The 23,869-nt window shown below is 38.6% G+C and overlaps 1 protein-coding gene across 2 annotated transcripts; it reads right to left on the reverse strand.

Moving 5' to 3' along the window:
• On the reverse strand, positions 1-23,795 carry LOC5518041 (N6-adenosine-methyltransferase subunit METTL3). Of its 2 annotated transcripts, none has more exons than XM_048720714.1 (21): positions 23,476-23,795; positions 22,531-22,712; positions 22,047-22,120; positions 20,628-20,694; positions 19,528-19,561; positions 19,078-19,114; positions 18,682-18,751; positions 18,574-18,609; positions 18,021-18,074; positions 17,046-17,202; positions 15,073-15,128; positions 14,490-14,570; positions 14,091-14,141; positions 13,222-13,314; positions 12,950-13,044; positions 12,357-12,395; positions 11,908-12,016; positions 9,304-9,369; positions 4,308-4,383; positions 1,298-1,334; positions 1-1,038 (listed from the first exon to the last, which is right to left on the reverse strand). In XM_048720714.1, exons 1-21 carry the CDS (start codon positions 23,588-23,590, stop codon positions 927-929), a joined length of 1,641 nt encoding a protein of 546 aa, XP_048576671.1. In that variant the 5' UTR covers positions 23,591-23,795; the 3' UTR covers positions 1-926. The 2 variants fall into 2 exon arrangements, with proteins under 2 accessions (XP_048576671.1, XP_048576672.1); XM_048720715.1 differs by having other exon boundaries at positions 23,472-23,795.
• Positions 23,796-23,869: the final 74 nt, after the last annotated feature.

Genomic DNA, 23,869 nt, shown 5'->3' on the forward strand with positions numbered 1-23,869 from the left:
TACATACTGGAACTTTCATTTTTTACATAAATATCATACAGCTCTAGGCTCAGATTTCTGCATCTTTTCCCTTTAACCTACTGGCACGAGTACCTGGACTTAGTATTCTTTTTTAAAATGACCAATGAACTTCTAAACCTAAATCCGTCACTTCTCCCTACTATACGTCGCACAAGGCAAACAAGATCCTCCCTAAACTGTGTAAAGTACACTGAACCTAAGTGTGAAACTACAACATATCAGAAATCTTTTTTTGTCCGTACAACTAGGATATGGAACTCTCCAGTGAACTAAACTTGATTAACTACTCTTCTTTAAGCTCTTTCAAATCAGCCATTCTAGACTACTTCTTTGCCGCCTTAGATTTCTACGACGCAGAAGATCCGCGTACGTACAAAACTGTCTGTATTAATTGTAATTCATGCCGTAGTCTAGCTCGTCCTGTAACTTGTTGTAAATAGTCTTTTTACATCTTCTATTATCTGTTGTAATTATGTAGTTTTTAAAGAGTCCGCAGTAAATGGCCATGCTGTTGCGACTACCCCGCCTATTGTGGCAAAGCTAATAAAATAAAAATAAAATAAATTTTAAATGCTTGCATTTGCATTGGATACGGCTCATGGATAATACGACGCTTGATAGCTCCCACATTTAATAGCAGTTATATAGCATAACTGTACCATTAGTAGTGACTTAGTTTTCGGTATAAATTGATTTCGGCAGTAGCAGTCACATGGCTCCCCGTTGAAATCAGCACTGACATGGGTTCCGATATATACGACTAACATCAACTGGTATATCTTCCTGTTAGACCTTTCCCTAATCAGTCAATGTCTTTCTCGTCATCAGTACCAGTTCCGATAAAACTGTGACATCAGCACTGACATGGCTTTCTGTTAAAATCAGTCACATGGCTTCTCTCGACATCAGCTTGGCTTCTTTGTCATGGGGTTGCCGTCGGGGTAGCGTTTTTTGAAGCGAGCGACAACCTCCGGATCAAGCAACCGCACTCCGTCCAGTTGGTTCCCCAGGGTAATCCTGAAGCAAAGCAGTTTAAAAAGTAGGGTCACGCAAACAGGTAAAGAAACTGAAGTACGGTCACGCAAACAATGTTACGCAAACAAGGTCAAACAAGCAAGTAAAAAACAAATAGGAACTCAATCACGAATACTTGGGCCCGTAGGCTGGCGGGGGAGGGGTGCGGACTAAGCGGAAACGAGGCTTCTACTGACTACAGTATATATTTGGACGGTAATGGGAGTCTTATAAAACGACCTCTCATTCCATTGGAACTCACCAATTGGGCTGGACATTATGCTGGCGACCAAACAGTTCTGTAAGAAAGAAAAGATTGGAATTATAAAGAGACTGTGTGCAAATAGTCTGCATCACCTCACAGACCTATCTCACATCACTCCATACAGACCTCTCACATCACCCCATACATACCTCTCACATCACTCCATACAGACCTCTCACATCACTCCATACAGACCTCTCACATCACCCCATACAGACCTTTCACATCACTCCATACAGACCTTTCACATCAATCCATACAGACCTCTCACATCACTCCATACAGACCTTTCACATCACTCCATACAGACCTTTCACATCACTCCATACAGACCTCTCACATCACTCCATACAGACCTCTCACATCACTCCATACAGACCTCTCACATCACTCCAAACAGACCTCTCCCATCACTCCATACAGACCACATCACTCCATACAGACCTCTCACATCACTCCATACAGACCTCTCACATCACTCCAAACAGACCACATCACTCAACACAGACCTCTCACATCACTCCATACAGACCTATCACATCACTCCATACAGACCTCTCACATCACTCCATACAGACCTATCACATCACTCCATACATACCTCTCACATCACTCAATACAGACCTCTCACATCACTCCATACAGACCTCTCACATCACTCCATGCAGACCTCTCACATCACTCCATACAGACCTCTCACATCACTCCATACAGACCTCTCACGTCAATCCATACAGACCTCTCACATCACTCCATACAGACCTCTTACATCACTCCATACAGACCTCTCACATCACTCCATACAGACCTCTCACATCACTCCATACACACCTCTCACATCACTCCAAACAGACCTCTCACATCACTCCATACAGACCTATCACATCACTCCATACAGACCTCTCACATCACTCCATACAGACCTCTCATATCACTCCATACATACCTCTCACATCACTCCATACAGACCACATCACTCCATACAGACCTCTCACGTCACTCCATACAGACCTCTCACATCACTCCAAACAGACCACATCACTCCATACAGACCTCTCACATCACTCCATACAGACCTCTCACATCACTCCAAACAGACCACATCACTCCAAACAGACCTCTCACATCACTCCAAACAGACCTCTCACATCACTCCATACAGACCACATCCCTCCATACAGACCTCTCACATCACTCCAAACAGACCTCTCACATCACTCCATACAGACCACATCACTCCATACAGACCTCTCACATCACTCCATACAGACCTCTCACATCACCCCATACAGACCTCTCACATCACTCCATACAGACCTCTCACATCACTCCAAACAGACCACATCACTCAACACAGACCTCTCACATCACTCCATACAGACCTATCACATCACTCCATACAGACCTCTCACATCACTCCATACAGACCTCTCACATCACCCCATACAGACCTCTCACATCACTCCATACAGACCTCTCACATCACTCCATACAGACCTCTCACATCACTCCATACAGACCTCTCACATCACTCCATACAGACCTATCACATCACTCCATACAGACCTCTCACATCACTCCATACAGACCTCTCACATCACTCCATACAGACCTCTCACATCACTCCATACAGACCTCTTACATCACTCCATACAGACCTCTCACGTCACTCCATACAGACCTCTTACATCACTCCATACAGACCTCTCACGTCACTCCATACACAGGCCCGTACACAGGGGGGTGCACAGGCAGTGCGTCATTTCTTATTAAGGAATCTTTAAATAAATCATTAAATAACTATGACTGCACACCCCCCTTCCTCCTCAATGGAAACCCCCCATACTGGGTACGCACCTGATAGAGACATATCTCACATCACTCCAGACAGACCTTTCACATCACTCAATACAGACCTATCTAATATTACTCCATACAGACCTATCACATTACTCCATACCGACCTCTCACATCACTCCAGACAGACCTATCTAATATTACTCCATACAGACCTCTCACATCACCCCATACAGACCTCTCACATCACTCCATACAGACCTCTCACATCACTCCATACAGACCTCTCACATCACCCCATACAGACCTCTCACATCACTCCATACAGACCTCTCACATCACTCCATACAGACCTCTCACATCACTCCATACAGACCTCTCACATCACTCCATACAGACCTCTCACATCACTCCATACAGACCTCTCACATCACTCCATACAGACTTCTCACATAAGTCCATACAGACCTCTCACATCACTCCAAACAGACCTCTCACATCACTCCATACAGACCACATCCCTCCATACAGACCTCTCACATCACTCCAAACAGACCTCTCACATCACTCCATACAGACCACATCACTCCATACAGACCTCTCACATCACTCCAAACAGACCACATCACTCAACACAGACCTCTCACATCACTCCATACAGACCTATCACATCACTCCATACAGACCTCTCACATCACTCCATACAGACCTCTCACATCACCCCATACAGACCTCTCACATCACTCCATACAGACCTCTCACATCACTCCATACAGACCTCTCACATCACTCCATACAGACCTCTCACATCACTCCATACAGACCTATCACATCACTCCATACAGACCTCTCACATCACTCCATACAGACCTCTCACATCACTCCATACAGACCTCTCACATCACTCCATACAGACCTCTTACATCACTCCATACAGACCTCTCACGTCACTCCATACACAGGCCCGTACACAGGGGGGTGCACAGGCAGTGCATCATTTCTTATTAAGGAATCTTTAAATAAATCATTAAATAACTATGACTGCACACCCCCCTTCCTCCTCAATGGAAACCCCCCATACTGGGTACGCACCTGATAGAGACATATCTCACATCACTCCAGACAGACCACATCGCTCAACACAGACCACATCGCTCAACACAGACCACATCACTCAACACAGAACTATGTAACAGAACTCCATACAAACCTATCTTCCTTGTTCCTGGTGAAAGACGTTCTATCAGTCCATAAATCTCGTCAGGCTTGTGACTTGTCTCACGGACCTGAAGAAGATACTCATTTACCAAAAAACACCAATACTCGCTAGTAACAGACTCATTCACTAAGAAATACCAATGCTCGCTAGTAACATACTCATTCACTAGGAAATACCAATACTCGCTAGTAACATACTCATTTACTAGGAAATACCAATACTCGTTAGCAACATACTCATTCACTAAGAAATACCAATACTCGCTAGTAACATACTCATTCACTAAGAAATACCAATACTCGCTAGTAACACACTCATTCACTAAGAAATACCAATACTCGCTAGTAACATACTCATTCACTAAGAAATACCAATACTCGCTAGTAACATACTCATTCACTAAGAAATACCAATACTCGCTAGTAACATACTCATTCACTAGGAAATACCGATACTCGCTAGTAACATACTCATTCACTAGGAAATACCAATACTCGCCATTAACATACTCCTTCACTAGGAAATACTAATACTCGCTAGTAACATACTCATTCACTAGGAAATACCAATACTCGCTAGTAACATACTCATTCACTAGGAAATACCAATACTCGCTAGTAACACACTCATTCACTAGGAAATACCAATACTCGCTAGTAACATACTCATACACTAGGAAATACCAATACTCGCTAGTAAAATACTCATTCACTAGGAAATACCAATACTCGCTAGTAACATACTCATTCACTAGGAAATACCAATACTCGCTAGTAACATACTCATTCACTAGGAAATACCAATACCCGCTAGTAACATACTCATTCACTAGGAAATACCAATACTCGCTAGTAACACACTCATTTACTAGGAAATACCAATACTCCCTAGTAACATACTCATTCACAAGGAAATACCAATACTCGCTAGTAACATACTCATTCACTAGGAAATACCAATACTCGCTAGTAACACACTCATTCACTAGGAAATACCAATACTCGCTAGTAACATACTCATTCACTAAGAAATACCAATACTCGCTAGTAACATACTCATTCACTAAGAAATACCAATACTCGCTAGTAACATACTCATTCACTAGGAAATACCAATACTCGCTAGTAACATACTCATTCACTAGGAAATACCAATACTCGCCATTAACATACTCCTTCACTAGGAAATACTAATACTCGCTAGTAACATACTCATTCACTAGGAAATACCAATACTCGCTAGTAACATACTCATTCACTAGGAAATACCAATACTCGCTAGTAACACACTCATTCACTAGGAAATACCAATACTCGCTAGTAACATACTCATACACTAGGAAATACCAATACTCGCTAGTAAAATACTCATTCACTAGGAAATACCAATACTCGCTAGTAACATACTCATTCACTAGGAAATACCAATACTCGCTAGTAACATACTCATTCACTAGGAAATACCAATACCCGCTAGTAACATACTCATTCACTAGGAAATACCAATACTCGCTAGTAACACACTCATTTACTAGGAAATACCAATACTCCCTAGTAACATACTCATTCACAAGGAAATACCAATACTCGCTAGTAACATACTCATTCACTAGGAAATACCAATACTCGCTAGTAACACACTCATTCACTAGGAAATACCAATACTCGCTAGTAACATACTCATACACTAGGAAATACCAATACTCGCTAGTAAAATACTCATTCACTAGGAAATACCAATACTCGCTAGTAACATACTCATTCACTAGGAAATACCAATACTCGCTAGTAACATACTCATTCACTAGGAAATACCAATACCCGCTAGTAACATACTCATTCACTAGGAAATACCAATACTCGCTAGTAACACACTCATTTACTAGGAAATACCAATACTCCCTAGTAACATACTCATTCACTAGGAAATCCCAATACTCGCTAGTAACATACTCATTCACTAGGAAATACCAATACTCACTAGTAACACACTCATTCACTAGGAAATACTAATACTCGCTAGTAACACACTTATTCACTAGGAAATACCAATACTCGCTAGTAACATACTCATTCACTAAGAAATACCAATACTCGCTAGTAACATACTCATTCACTAGGAAATACTAATACTCGCTAGTAACATACTCATTCACTAGGAAATACCAATACTCGCTAGTAACACACTCATTCACTAGGAAATACCAATACTCGCTAGTAACATACTCATTCACTAGGAAATACCAATACTCGCTAGTAACATACTCATTCACTAGAAAATACCAATACTCGCTAGTAACATACTCATTCACTAGGAAATACCAATACTCGCTAGTAACATACTCATTCACTAGGAAATACCAATACTCGCTAGTAACATACTCATTCACTAGGAAATACCAATACTCGCTAGTAACATACTCATTCACTAGGAAATACCAATACTCGCTAGTAACATACTCATTCACTAGGAAAAACCAATACTCGCTAGTAACATACTCATTCACTAGGAAATACCAATACTCGCTAGTAACATACTCATTCACTAGGAAATACCAATACTCGCTAGTAACACACTCATTCACTAGGAAATACAAATACTCGCTAGTAACATACTCATTCACTAGGAAATACCAATACTCGCTAGTAACATACTCATTCACTAGGAAATACCAATACTCGCTAGTAACATACTCATTCACTAGGAAATACCAATACTCGCTAGTAACATACTCATTCACTAGGAAATACCAATACTCGCTAGTAACATACTCATTCACTAGGAAATACCAATACTCGCTAGTAACACACTCATTCACTAGGAAATACAAATACTCGCTAGTAACATACTCATTCACTAGGAAATACCAATACTCGCTAGTAACATACTCATTCACTAGGAAATACCAATACTCGCTAGTAACATACTCATTCACTAGGAAATACCAATACTCGCTAGTAACACACTCATTCACTAGGAAATACAAATACTCGCTAGTAACATACTCATTCACTAGGAAATACCAATACTCGCTAGTAACATACTCATTCACTAGGAAATACCAATACTCGCTAGTAACATACTCATTCACTAGGAAATACCAATACTCGCTAGTAACATACTCATTCACTAGGAAATACCAATACTCGCTAGTAACATACTCATTCACTAGGAAATACCAATACTCGCTAGTAACACACTCATTCACTAGGAAATACAAATACTCGCTAGTAACATACTCATTCACTAGGAAATACCGATACTCGCTAGTAACATACTCATTCACTAGGAAATACCAATACTCGCCATTAACATACTCCTTCACTAGGAAATACTAATACTCGCTAGTAACATACTCATTCACTAGGAAATACCAATACTCGCTAGTAACATACTCATTCACTAGGAAATACCAATACTCGCTAGTAACACACTCATTCACTAGGAAATACCAATACTCGCTAGTAACATACTCATTCACTAGGAAATACCAATACTCGCTAGTAACACACTCATTCACTAGGAAATACCAATACTCGCTAGTAACATACTCATACACTAGGAAATACCAATACTCGCTAGTAACACACTCATTCACTAGGAAATACCAATACTCGCTAGTAACACACTCATTCACTAGGAAATACCAATACTCGCTAGTAACATACTCATTCACTAGGAAATACCAATACTCGCTAGTAACATACTTATTCACTAGGAAATACCAAAACTCGCTAGTAACATACTCATTCACTAGGAAATACCAATACTCGCTAGTAACATACTCATTCACTAGGAAATACCAATACTCGCTGGTAACACACTCATTCACTAGGAAATACCAATACCCGCTAGTAACATACTCATTCACTAGGAAATACCAATACTCGCTAGTAACATACTCATACACTAGGAAATACCAATACTCGCTAGTAACACACTCATTCACTATGAAATACCAATACTCGCTAGTAACATACTCATTCACTAGGAAATACCAATACTCGCTAGTAACATACTCATTCACTAGGAAATACCAATACTTGCTAGTAACATACTCATTCACTAGGAAATACCAATACTCGCTAGTAACATACTCATTCACTAGGAAATACCAATACTCGCTAGTAACATACTCATTCACTAAGAAATACCAATACTCGCTAGTAACACACTCATTCACTAGGAAATACCAATACTCGCTAGTAACATACTCATTCACTAGGAAATACCAATACTCGCTAGTAACATACTCATTCACTAAGAAATACCAATACTCGCTAGTAACACACTCATTCACTAGGAAATACCAATACTCGCTTGTAACATACTCATTCACTAGGAAATACCAATACTCGCTAGTAACATACTCATTCACTAGGAAATACCAATACTCGCTAGTAACACACTCATTCACTAGGAAATACCAATACTCGCTAGTAAAATACTCATTTACTAAGAAATACCAATACTCGCTAGTAAAATACTCATTCACTAGGAAATACCAATACTCGCTAGTAAAATACTCATTTACTAAGAAATACCAAATGGTACAAGAGTCCTGCACAGGCATCTCAAAATGTCAGAAAACTATTAATAAATAGGAATCCATTCGAATATAGTGCCTGGGCTTTCTGTGGTTAACAAATTCCCGTAGGGGATGCCACAATGCCAGATGCAAACCACAGGGTCCCCAAGCAGCTTGTTTCTTTTCTAGTGCTTTCTGTGCTAAAGCTGTCTGTGGGGGAGTCTAGTGCTGAACATGTCATTTTACATGACCTGTTATAATGAAGCCACCTAAACCATGAACACCTTATTTTACGATACTCAATCGATCATTAATTTATTTGAATTTTTTTATTTCACTTAGATGATAAAATGGTTCAAACAAACATGTTCATGCATGCTCGGTTTATTTTGTTTTTCATCTTTAAAGGTACATAGGAAACATTAAGAAAAGAAGAAGCAGACAAGAGAGATCACCTACCTCAGCAACGAGAACATCACAGTCCATGCCCCGATTGAACCCAGTGGTATCGCCTTTAACTCCAATCTAATCATAATCATACATTGTCCATTACACCATTAAAATTATATACCCCAACATACATCTGTCCTCTAACCCCATCATACAGGGGACATGCATGATGGGATATCAAAAGAGATGTATAATGGGATATAAGGACAGATGTATGATGGGATATAAGGACAGATGTATGATAGGATATCAGGACAGATGCATGATGGGATATCAGGACAGATGTATAATGGGATATCAGGACAGATGCATGATGGGATATCAGGACAAATGTACAGTTGTGTAATATTGCCAACAGCCACACCCGCCACAATTGTGAATAAATCTGCTTTTATGCCTAGTCCTTTGTGGGAGATTGTGGCTCTGACTTAAAAGTCTATAAGCGGTTTCTCTTTTCTATAAGAGACTATAGGTTCATTAAAGATTCTAGCCATACGTCAGGCTGAGATCCGTGATAAGGTGATAATCTTTAGAAGATTCTGTTTAGCCGGGTGGAACCTGTTGACAATTCTTCAATCTTCCTGATAGAAATATCTGTCTTTTTTGCTTCCTACGGCTTAACAATAGCGCTACCACGCGACCGTGTCACTGACAATGGGCATTTTGTTTTCGAAAACATAGCCTACCTTAAACTGACACGGATCGAAATAGTGTAAAATGCTAATTTGACCGGGCCCGTGACTTCCTGTTACAATCCGGTAATCGTGCATACTTTACGAAGTCCTCATTAGCAAGCTAGTGAAAAACAACTGACGAAGGTCTCTTCATTAAGAGTCCGAAACCGGTCTTGTAAACGCTATAACTGCCCGCCGATTTTCCATCAAACGATGACATCGGCAGGCACCTTAGACGAGATGAGCGAGCCCTCTTTTAGCCAAGATTTAGCCAGATTTAGCCAAAGTGCACTTTATATTTTACGAGTTACAGTGGCGATTCTTGGCAGCCTCAAATCTTCCTGTTTGATTTTAAGAAATCTATTAAAACAGGAGTGAGCTGTACTGCAGATTTGTCCTAAATAACTCTTAGAAACTTTACATGCACAAAGAAAGCGCTTATGTCAGGTCGAGCAACGCTCCCAGGGGGGAGGGGGGTGAATAGGTTCGCGGATCAGCGGATTCAGCCCTGAAATGCTCACGGATTACGGATTTTGATGATTATTTCAGCGGATTGGCAGATTTTGGAAATACGGCGGATCACGGATCTGCTGACAATTTGGGCACAGATTTCGGATTTTGACTGCTTTGATGGTCGAATTTCGGATTTTAAATGAATTTCAATCTATGCTATTGTTTATCTGTCAAACCATGCGGATCTAAAAATATCTGCGGATCCACGGATTTGCCCCGAAAATGTAGCAGATCGGTGGATTTACATACCCCTATTCACCCCCCCCCCTCCCATAGACGTGAAACATTAAAGAAAGACAAATTCCACCACAAAGACATATATGTCACCTAAGGTTTTTGTCACCTCATAAACCACGTCTAGCGTATATCGTCCTCTGTAGATCCATTTCTGCGGCATATAACGCTCAAGCAAAGGTGTTATCTCTAAGACACTACGCACTTTAGGTACTTCATCAGAAGTCTATAAGGGCGAAAGATTCATGGATTTAAATATCCTTGATGTCCATAGCTTACTGAAACTTTTCAGTACACGCATTCTCTCCTCTTGCCACCAGTTAAGAAGGGTTTGTATCTAGAGAGATGGCCTTCGCCCGTTGAGAACAAATTCCTCACTTGCCACCTTCTAAGCCGAAATCCGCAACTCATTCTAGATACGGTAACGCAATTTCATAACACACATAACAGCGAGTGTTGAATTCACAGACAGGCAAAATGTGCTTAAAGGCAAACGTGGCATCTAATAAACGAATCTTAAAAATTGTCAAGAGGTTCCACCAGGCTAAACAGAATCTTCTAAAGATTCTTATAAAACTGGCACCTTATCACGGATCTCAGCCTCATACGGCTAGAATCTTTAATGAACCTATAGTCTTATAGAAAGAAGAAAACCGCTTATAGACTTTTAAGTCAGAGCCACAATCTCCCACAAAGGACTAGGCATCAAAGCAGATTTATTCACAATTGCGGCGGGTGTGGCTGTTGGCAATATTACACAACTGTACATTTGTCCTGATATCCCATTATACATCTGTCCTGATATTCCATCAAACATCTGTCCTGATATTCCATCAAACATCTGTCCTGATATCCCATCATGCATCTGTCCTGATATCCCATTATACATCTGTCCTGATATTCCATCAAACATCTGTCCTGATATTCCATCAAACATCTGTCCTGATATTCCATCAAACATCTGTCCTGATATCCCATCATGCATCTGTCCTGATATCCCATCATACATCTGTCCATATATCCCATCATACATCTGTCCTTATATCCCAATATACATCTCTTTTGATATCCCATCATGCATGTCCCCTGATATCCCATTATTCTTTTCTCCTGATATACTATCATACATCTCCTGTTATCCCATCATGCATCTGTCCTGATATCCCATCATGCAATTCTCCTGATGGCTTACCAAGCAATGCTCTTTTCCATGGTTGATCCAGTGTCCGGTCCGTCCTGTCCTAATTAGTCGTTGTAATTGGTTGGTCTTCACCCAGATCAACTCATCACACCGTTCATAGCTGTGATTCAAACACCAAATGCAATCATCAATAGCAACTTAGATAACTTGCTGCACAGTGATTATTAGATGCTAGGGATAAATCAGTAACTATTTTATATCACTAAGCATAATTTCACAACGTTTTGGTAATGCTACCTTCATCCGGAAAAACAGATTTATAAAGTTATTCCTGATAAAGCCAGCATTGCCGAAACATCATGATGTTATTAAGTGATAGGCAAATAATTATTAATATTTTCCTATTATATACACTTTAATCGATCATCAAATGTAGGCTACAATGAACAATTATGTCCAATACTTTATGAGTTGCTTTGTAAGTGAAACAATAAACTTACCCCCAAATTTCAAGGCATTCTCGACCAAGCTCCATAGCTCTGTTAAACAAATTAAAAAATTATTCATGATTGTAATTAAGCAACACCAGTGTCTCTGCCATAGTTCCGAGCATTTCTTTACTGTATATGAAAGGTATTCCTTGTTTATTTTTGCAATATTCATGCAATATTTATTGAATGAAATGTTGGGATTTAGATCACATACCCATGGGTTGTCACCCCACACGCAAACGCTAAAAGGATGGCCGAAACAGAGTACCTACAGGATTCCCTTTGGTGCTATGTGGATAGAAGAAAAAAAAAACATTTGATAAACTCTGGCCCTGTTAGAGTGCAAGATGTAAAGAAAAAGCAAGAAGGTGGGAAGATGGGTGCGTTATAGAGCTCATTATTATTATTTTTTCAAATCTTTATTGTGTTTGCATGTGGGAAGTATATTTTAAAATTAACATTTTCAAATTGACTTCAAAGACCAGTATATAGCCATTTATTTGTACCCATGTACCAATGCGGGTTGCAATACATGGATCTTTAAGAGCAACCTTATTTGAAATTGATATAAACATATCACATTAAAGTGGGATGATTCATACCTGCCAGTAACCCACAGAAAGATATAGCCATTGTCCTGAAGAGAGGGGACGCTAAGGTTCCTCATCTCATCATCAGACATTGTCCCATAAGGCAGCTACCAACAAGATTACGAGGCAATAAGAATATGATAAAAAAGAGGACATCTTTAAACCTATGGCAAGGGCTGGACTGAGTAATCGCAGGACTTCAGACCTAAGCCAAGAATGTATATTTCTATGTTTGTCGGATGAAATATCATAAAAAAAAGACAAATGTGAAATTTCTCAGTTACCTCCATGTGGATGTCCCAAGGAGGGTCGGCCATGATAACGGAAAACTTCCCAAGAACGTCCATCTGAAGTGAGCGCACATCGCAAGATATCCACTAAAACAGTAATGAAAGGGTGTGGCAAGCTGCTGAGGAACTGATATTCTTATCCTTTTTGTATCTGAATTTTTAGCACCTGGAATTGACCGTGGTGGATCCATGTGGGATTAGCACCTGCTCAGATAAAAATTTTAAAAGAAATGTGTGGGGTGTACAAAATTCCCCAGATTTACCTCCTGGCATACTGTATGTTTTATGTGTTAGTGCAACCCCGCCCCCCCTTTCCCATCAAGAGATTTTCCCCTGATTAAATAATTTAACTGTTACTAACTGTGTTTTTGAGATTATATATGAATAAACCTATTCAATCATGTCTCATTGCATTACTTCATGGTTGCAAATACCGTAAACATAATTTTAGCCTTGGTGGTGGGCTATCAAAGGTACTCCGGTTATTTCGCCTACAAGGCTGTCTTGCACATGTCTATAGGAGTCGCTTCGCCCACAAATCAAGGGTTGAATCAGAAACATATTGAGTGAAATAAACATAATTCATTCAAAGGGGTCTTATTGGAAGCTGGGTGCAAAAATGAGCATCTGAAGTGAATGATGAACATATATAATAAGATTCAGTTCTCAGGTTTTAGAACAGATATACACAATGTTGTTTACGCCACTAAACAGCTATATGTAGATTTAAAAGACATAGATTTTGCAATTGACATGTGACCCACAATTTATGGAGGGTAATAAGTTAGATTTTTACAGTATTCAACCTATGAAGATAATTAATTATTATATCAATAATTATAATAATTATATCAACCACCTACCTGTGGAGGATAGAGAATAATTTTCCCAGAATCTTCCTTTGATGATGAGACCTATAAAAAGACAATTAAAAGGTCTCAGTTCATGATAAAATGCTGTGCCAAATACAATTTTATAGCTAAAGAATTAGAGTTTATAATGAAGTGGGTTGCATTTGTAAATCTTTTATGATTGACAAAAAACATATAATGTACCGCCAAGTTCCTGATACAGAAGGAAAACAATTGTGTTTTTTACATGTTATGGTCAATTGAAATGTTGTGACCCAAATGTGAAATTTCAAGAGCATAATTAAACTTGCATTTAATTTGACATTGTGATTTTTTTACAAAATAAATAAGTCTATTGGTGATTTTAAAAGAGATCTTAAAAGATTATTTGCAAAAAAGCCTACCAATTACCTCATCTTTTAGCTTGTCTTTCTCCATTTCTTCTTTCCTCTTCATTGCCATGTCATTATAATCTACCTCATAATGTACATACTATAAAAACAGGTAAAATAATGGTTATTACAGGTTTAGCTAATTTTTGTTAGAATGACATGCAATTTGTTTTCCTTTAAAATTTACTAAAGAAAAAGAAAGAAGATCTCTCATCCAAGTCAGAATAAAAACTATCAGCCATGAACTGCCACCTAACCATACACAAAACTAAAAATGAAAATATTTCTTGATTAAAGCTTTAAAAAAAACTCACCAAATAATCCTTTTGGGGGGATACCTGGGTGTGGGCATGTTGAGGGATGTAATTTTGCGCTTTGTCTGACCTCCCCCAAAATGTTTATAGCTAAGTCCCCTTGGGAGGGTTGCTGTGTCCCTCCTAAAAACTCTCTGTACCCTTCTCTCCTGAAAAACTCTTTGTGTACCCCCTGGAAAACTCTTTGAGCCCCCCACCCCCAGCCCTTGGGTAACACCCTGTACCCCCCTCAACTCTGCATGGCAACTAAAGGTTTCTTCTGTATATTTGTGCAAGTAATTTACATACCTTGCATGTGTCCATATGAAAGCATGTGTTAAGAAATGAGCAGTCTCCAAGAGTCTCTGATACAAAACAACAGAAACACATCTCAGTATACAGTAGACAACACTTAACACAGGTCATCTGACCTGCCTTCTTACCGTCAGTGTGTTTCTGTAGGATCTCCCTGAAGTGGTCTTACCATCAGTGTGTTTCTATATGATCTTCCTTAAGTGGACTTACCATCAGTGTGTTTCTATATGATCTTCCTGAAGTGGACTTACCATCAGTGTTTCTATATGATCTTCCTGAAGTGGACTTACCATCAGTGTGTTTCTGTGAGATCTTCCGGAAGTGGACTTGCCATCAGTGTGTTTCTATATGATCTTCCTGAAGTGGACTTACCATCAGTGTGTTTCTTTATTATCTTCCTGAAGTGGACTTACCATAAGTGTGTTTCTGTATGATCTTCCTGAAGTGGACTTACCATCAGTGTGTTTCTGTAGGATTTCCCTGAAGTGGACTTACCATAAGTGTGTTTCTGTATGATCTTCCTGAAGTGGACTCACCATTAGTGTCTTTCTGTAGGATCTTCCTGAAGAAGACTTACCATCAGTGTGTTTCTGTAGGATCTTACTGAAGTGGACTTACCATCAGTGTGTTTCTTTATTATCTTCCTGAAGTGGACTTACCATAAGTGTGTTTCTGTATGATCTTCCTGAAGTGGACTTACCATCAGTGTGTTTCTGAAGGATCTTCCTGAAGCGGACTTACCATCAGTGTGTTTCTGTAGGATCTTCCTGAAGTGGACTTACCATCAGTGTGTTTCTGTAGGATCTTCCTGAAGTGGACTTTCCACAGTGTGTTTCTGTAGGATCTTCCTGAAGAAGACTTACCATCAGTGTGTTTCAGTATGATCTTCCTGAAGTGGACTTACCATCAGTGTGTTTCTTTATTATCTTCCTGAAGTGGACTTACCATAAGTGTGTTTCTGTATGATCTCCCTGAAGTGGACTTACCATCAGTGTGTTTCTGTAGGATCTTCCTGAAGTGGACTCACCATTAGTGTCTTTCTGTAGGATCTTCCTGAAGAAGACTTACCATCAGTGTGTTTCTGTAGGATCTTACTGAAGTGGACTTACCATCAGTGTGTTTCTTTATTATCTTCCTGAAGTGGACTTACCATAAGTGTGTTTCTGTATGATCTTCCTGAAGTGGACTTACCATCAGTGTGTTTCTGAAGGATCTTCCTGAAGCGGACTTACCATCAGTGTGTTTCTGTAGGATCTTCCTGAAGTGGACTTACCATCAGTGTGTTTCTGTAGGATCTTCCTGAAGTGGACTTTCCATCAGTGTGTTTCTGTAGGATCTTCCTGAAGAAGACTTACCATCAGTGTGTTTCAGTATGATCTTCCTGAAGTGGACTTACCATCAGTGTGTTTCTTTATTATCTTCCTGAAGTGGACTTACCATAAGTGTGTTTCTGTATGATCTCCCTGAAGTGGACTTACCATCAGTGTGTTTCTGTAGGATCTTCCTGAAGTGGACTTACCATAAGTGTGTTTCTGTATGATCTTCCTGAAGTGGACTCACCATTAGTGTCTTTCTGTAGGATCTTCCTGAAGAAGACTTACCATCAGTGTGTTTCTGTAGGATCTTACTGAAGTGGACTTACCAGTGTGTTTCTTTATTATCTTCCTGAAGTGAACTTAACATAAGTGTGTTTCTGTATGATCTTCCTGAAGTGGACTTACCATCAGTGTGTTTCTGTAGGATCTTCCTGAAGTAGACTCACCATCAGTGTGTTACTGTAGGATCTTCCTGAAGAAGACTTACCATCAGTGTGTTTCAGTATGATCTTCCTGAAGTGGACTTACCATCAGTGTGTTTCTTTATTATCTTCCTGAAGTGGACTTACCATAAGTGTGTTTCTGTATGATCTTCCTGAAGAGGACTTACCATCAGTGTGTTTCTGTAGGATCTTCCTGAAGTGGACTTACCATCAGTGTGTTTCTGTAGGATCTTCCTGAAGTGGACTTTCTTACATGGCTGCCCATGTTTTTTATTCTTACGGCAGTCTTCATGTGTCCCATGTTCACAGAACTCATGGACAAAAGCCCCGCCCTGCGACTTGAACTTTTGGGCTATGCCTTGCTCCTTAAATACAATGGAAAGTGGGAAAGTGTGATTTACTAAAACAACATGTATTCGACTTTGGTGACATATGTTTTAGTGGAACATTAAAAACAATCAATAAATTATTCAATAGCCATTTCACCAATCAGATGAATATAACATGAGGATGGGCTTCTATAGACATGACAGAAAAACCCTGAACATGCACACTTTGAAGAGATGGAGAAAGGGGGTACAAATTCTTACAATGGCCATTAGTCCCTTGTATTTCGGACTGGTTTTCCCTTTTCAAAACACAAATAATGTGAGACTGAAATGCACATACCCAGATTTTGGGTTTTTAATAGAATATTTCCTTGGTCATCCTTCGCTATGTATGAGCTCAGGATAGAAAAGCTCTAATTTCAATTACACTTTACAAAACGTTGCATAAATTTAAAATAAATTCTTGCATTTTATATTTTGCTGGATATTACTCAAAAAGAAAAAGAAAATTTTACTGCCTTGTTTGATGTGAAATGAGCTTATTTGGAAATGTTAAGTCATGTTTTTTCTGTCATGAACTTTCATCCCCATACCACAGTGACCTTAAAACCCAAGAAAACCTAATTATAGCTGTTTTATAAAACAGTACAGTACATAAAAAATCTATGCAAGTTAGATGCATATTACAGTAGGGAAATAAAGCATAAAATAATACCCGGAAAATTTGCCAAAATGGCAAGATATTTTAATTTTCAATACAAAACATAAATTCTTGATTTGAAGACATCTTCAAAAGAATAAGAAAAAATAATTATAATTACCCCTCTTTACTCCTCCTGTCTGTGTTAACTCACCTTGTGAGATGGCACATTCAACAGATCCAAGATGTCTAGGCCAACTTTTTTGCTCTGCAATCAAAGGAAAAAACTCCTGATTATAATTATAAGTATATGAAGCACTGCCCCAATTGTCAAACAACAGTTAACAGAGAATACTTTCTCATAAAATATCCAATATTTATTGCTCTACATATCATACTGTACTTTTTCGAAAAAAAAAAGAATACAAAACTTATAATATATTGCCAAGTATTTTTTTCTGTGTTAAAATCAGCAAAGAACTATGTAGAACTTAGGGATTGATGCTAATGTAAGCCTAAATGCTTACCCAGTACCCTAGAATGAGAGGATTATGTTCTGTAAATAATAACAGGAAAGAATACAAGCAAAAAAGAGTGAAAGATTGAGGGAATCTCTAACAATTCTGTACTGTTGTCTCTACATATTCAGCTCAATGTAGTGCTACTTGATATTTGTTCATTTGAGTGAACCTTCCCACCCCCACTAGCTTTGGGTCAGATATTCAAGAAAGATCATGGAAGTCAACAAAAAATTAACAGAATTTTACCTCTTGTTCCTTCATTGTAGGCTGGGAGAGAAGTTTCTGGTAATAAATAAAAAATAACACTTAATAAATTACAGAAATGCAGTAAATAGTGATGCACTGAATGTTCACCTGTAGGTCATCTTGGGTTTCTTCCTTGACTTTGGCCGGCACAACATCCTTAACAGCATCAGACGACTCACTAACCATTCAAGCAGCAAAGATAAAATAAAAACTAAAGCTCAATAATGTGCATAAAATCAAAACTATGTATACTGTACATGCTAAACAGCATCCATTAAAAAAACATAAAAATAGTAAAGATAAAGTTAGGAACTAAATTCTCTATGAGTTATAAAATAAAAAACACTGTATACAATTTGTCAAGATAGAACAATTACCTAGAGCCAGACAATAACAAGCACAACGATTTCAATTGATTCAAGCAATAAAAGTTTAATACTTAGTTATAAAAGCTCTGCAAATGAGTGCAATGTTAAAATACAATACAAGTTTTTTCAACTGTACCTTTCTCGCTTTCTCTTTCTCGTATTAGCTGTTTTGTCTGTGTAAAAAACATCACCATTTCATATTTCAAAAACTGAATACAATCTTCAGTTCAGAATATTTGAGATGGGACAGTCATCGTGCAGAAATATTTACTCTCCATGATAACTGTCTGTATAAAGTAACAAGTTGGAGTCCATGACACCTGGTTTAATGTACAGTACATTACATGCATACATCACCACGCCTATACACATGACCAAACCAAAACAAATGACCACACCCATACCAGAGCTCATAAGAGGGGTAATTAACTTCCCCACATTCTGGTATTATGTACCAATGTATGTACTGATGTATGTTAAAATTTTTAGATGCACCAATTTATGTGAATTAATTCATGTTCTAATGTTTTTCACCATACGCATGACCCATACAAGTCTACACCCATGATCATGACCACACCCATACCTGCTAGGTTTAGCTCCTGGGCCACAGCATCTAACTATGGAAATCAGAAGAAAGATTGAAAATTTTGAGATATGTAGCCAGGTAGGGAGTGCAAGGAGTGACACAAAATTAGGTTAAGAGATAAACCCTCTTAAATAATTCCTCATCTAAAGCCAGACATGATTGGCAAACAAACCCTGTCACCACCCTCCCACCCTTAGTCAGACTTGAATAGAAAACAAAGAACCCCACCCTTAGTCAGACTTGAATAGAAAACAAAGAACCCCACCTTTAGTCAGACTTGAATAGAAAACAAAGAACCCCACCCTTAGTCAGACTTGAATAGAAAACAAACAACCCGACCCTTAGTCAGACTTGAATAGAAAACAAACAACCCGACCTTTAGTCAGACTTGAATAGAAAACAAAGAACCCCACCCTTAGTCAGACTTGAATGAAAAACAAAGAACCCCACCTTTAGTCAGACTTGAATAGAAAACAAAGAACCCCACCTTTAGTCAGACTTGAATAGAAAACAAAGAACCCCACCTTTAGTCAGACTTGAATAGAAAACAAACAACCCCACCCTTAGTCAGACTTGAATAGAAAACAAAGAACCCCACCCTTAGTCAGACTTGAATAGAAAACAAAGAACCCCACCCTTAGTCAGACTTGAATAGAAAACAAAGAACCCCACCTTTAGTCAGACTTGAATAGAAAACAAAGAACCCCACCCTTAGTCAGACTTGAATAGAAAACAAACAACCCGACCCTTAGTCAGACTTGAATAGAAAACAAACAACCCGACCTTTAGTCAGACTTGAATAGAAAACAAAGAACCCCACCCTTAGTCAGACTTGAATAAAAAACAAAGAACCCCACCTTTAGTAAGACTTGAATAGAAAACAAAGAACCCCACCTTTAGTCAGACTTGAATAGAAAACAAAGAACCCCACCTTTAGTCAGACTTGAATAGAAAACAAACAACCACACCTTTGGTTAGACTTGAATGGCATACAAAACCTGTAACACTCTCCCTTTTAAAGATTCAAAAGGACAAATAACAATCTCCTTTAAAGCTTTGACACATGTAGACTGAGCACAGATATCTGCAGTTCATACCTTAGAATGGTCTTTTTCTGTCACAATCACACAGGGCCTACCATCTTGAGCAGTCCCTGGCTTTATACTGAAAAGCGAAAGATATGAACATAGACAAAATATAGTTATTTGTACAGCAAACGAACATTGCAAGACATAATCAAATGAATTTCACATGTGACTAGCTTTACTTGTTGATTTGTACTGTTAGTAAACAGACTGCTCCGCATGGTTTACAATCACAATAAGTGTGAGTTACAGTACTAGGCCGATAAAAGTACAGACTCAAAAAACTGGGCCGATAAAAGCGTCCCTCAAGATGTATTTTATTTTGATTTGAGGCTGATGTTCCTGCTAACCGCTTTTGAGGGGGCGATTAGAAAAACAGCTTTCGAGAATAAGGGATTGTGTATTCTTACACATGCCCTAGATTCGCAAGTTCAGGGCAAGGACGACAGAGATCGAACCCATAGTTCAAATGGGAAAGATGGGTGTGGTGAAATCAAATCTAAAGAACTCCACAAGTTGAATGTGGCAGAGAGGTAAGGACAACAACTGTATTTTTCCTTCATCAAGAAATCGTTTGGTTTATACCACTCAGCTGTTATTCTGTAATCAGAAAACATGGCAGATTTGGCTCCCCCTCCATCAACACTTTTACAGGTCAATCTCTCAGTTACTCAAACCTGTACGCTCATAACTTGAGTAATTTATTTGTTAATGAATTCTTCAAATGAATTCTTCAAATGGAAAATAAGGTGGCAAGAAAATATGTCACATATTACAAATTAATTAGTTTTGTCACTTGATAAGTGGTATTATGGTAAACAGGTGTAGATTAATTCCTGCCAAGCTACAGTACTCGGACAAAGGGAGTACAAATACATCTAAGGTTTATATTTTGTCCAAATCATGTTCTTTAACACAAGTTTTGGAGAGATATGACATATTCTGGAAAAAAATGGATATTTTATTTTATGATTTGTGTATTTTTGCAGTGGATTATAGATGGGGACTTAAAATCTAGTAGAATATTTATGCTGAATAACAACATGACATGTGGAGATTCATTAAATGTCCATTATAGAAATTGATAGGTACTTTCACAATTCTGTCATCCAGTTGCTAGGATTCAGGTTTCATCCATTTGAAAATGCAAAGAATTAGAAGTGTGAGTTACAGTACTCTTTAGCGTATAAGCAATGTCAATAAAAATGGTAAGATGGCTCTTTTACACCACAGGGTACAGGGTAATGATGAGCTGTCAAAGACCTCTTGAATTAACATCCTTCTTCGAGAAAATGAGCAATTTACAGTGATGAAGAAATTTGGGTTTTTACACCTCTAAAAAATCTCAAGCTGATCTGACCCAGGATTGAACCCTGCACCACTAATAAACTTTTACATCACAAAAAAAAATAAAGAAAGAAATTTAATCACCAGATAAAATCCTGGATAGCAAGCTTCTCTAGTAAGTTTTGTATTGCTTCTCTGGTAGGGTTGACAGCATTTTCCTGAAAAAAAAAATTGGATTGTATAACAAAGCAATGTAAAATCGTCCTCTTACCTTCACCCAAATATAATAAACAGAGAGGAATGAATTTCCCAATAAATGTTTCATAAAAAGCAAAAGATGTAGTTAGTTTAATCTATAGTATATGCAATTCCAAGATTTGAACATACAGTATAATTCTCAATCCATTTCAATATCATTTGTGGCTGAAAGATTGAATGCATTATTTCTGCATTTCCACTGAATTTGACCTTTCAAAATAATGTTAAAACATCCCTTCAAACATGACTCATTAAACCCAAGCATATGCAATATTATGCTTTATGTCGCATGTGGCATAGTCTTATCATATCTATCACAGATATCTGAATTTTGGGGTATCCTTTTGCGCCTTTTTTATTCAAGTTATACCTGATTTTTTAAGTGGTTGGTGATAACGACTGAATCCACAGGAAAAATAAAGGTGGAGTCCCATAAACATGCGATGAGACTATTTTCCAGCTGAGGGTCAACTTTCACAAATTCTGGTTGTTTTTTCCCGCTGCTGCTGTCTTCTATGGATTGAGGTGACGAAGGTGGAGGTGTTGATGAACCTTGAGAAAATAGAAATGGATTCAGGTGAAAGTTGGGGTGTTGTGGCACCTTAAAGTAAAACAGATACAGCTGCTATTAGATGAGCAACAAAAAAGTGCATCAACAACGAACCTTAGCAATAAGGACAAAGGAGTCTAGGATTTGTTTTGTCCCTTTTGTGCATAGAACAGACAACTTCAAAATTGATAGAAACAAAGATCTTTGGACTCACTAAGGGATAGTGAGAGAGATAGACATCAAACAAGAAGACAGACGAACAGATAGACAGCCTGACAGGAGATGGATGGGAAATGCTTTGACTGACAGGACAATACCATTTGTCTTTTCTCACAAGCAAATATGCATAAGAAGATAAGGGATACTCTGAATTCAATGGGGTCCCTGACATTTCTTGCGTTTCAAAAATCGGAAATTATGTTTCAAGTTAACTGACGAAAAAAAAAACAATCTTTACTAGGAAATCATGATTCACGATTTTTAAAGAGCATAGATCACGATTTACGCTAATCAAATTTCGCCATTCGCGAATCACAGCGAAGGTAGCAATCACGGATCATGGTTTTCAATTTGTCCTTTTCACGATTCACAATAAACAAAAAAGGCAGTTCACGGGTCACAAAAACCCTAACCCTTACCGCCCCTGTGTTACGGCTCCTGACAAGAGATATACAAAAAGACTACCCCCCCCCACCCCTCCCAAACACACACACTTTGCTTGATCTAATAAGACCTCAAGGCACATCCCTATTGCACATTACTTGCCATCTGTTTCACTAAGCCCTATCCCTTGTCTTTCCCTTCGCCGTTTCTGTAATCTCTCGCGCAAACTCTCCTGTTTTCGTTTGTGTTCTTGAATATCAGACCATGTGTCAGACATGGCGCCTTGAGGAGGGCAAAACCACAAACTTCGCTAAGACGTTTGCTTTTTACTACAAGAAAGTGCACCTGGTAAGTAAGCTGGACTATTTGTGTAAGATATTTCTCCTATTTCAGTGAGATATTTGCTGCATTTTGTATGATTTTCTGAATATTTGCAAGTGACATGTTCACCAATGCACGTCAAACCAGCCGAATGATCATCGATTATTATGCAACACACAGGCTACCCAAAAAAAGTTGAATCTTAAAACGTGAACAACTCAGTTTGTAAAGTTAA

This window comes from Nematostella vectensis, chromosome 13 (assembly GCF_932526225.1).
Source record: "Nematostella vectensis chromosome 13, jaNemVect1.1, whole genome shotgun sequence".
Classification (NCBI taxonomy): Eukaryota; Metazoa; Cnidaria; class Anthozoa; order Actiniaria; family Edwardsiidae; genus Nematostella; species Nematostella vectensis.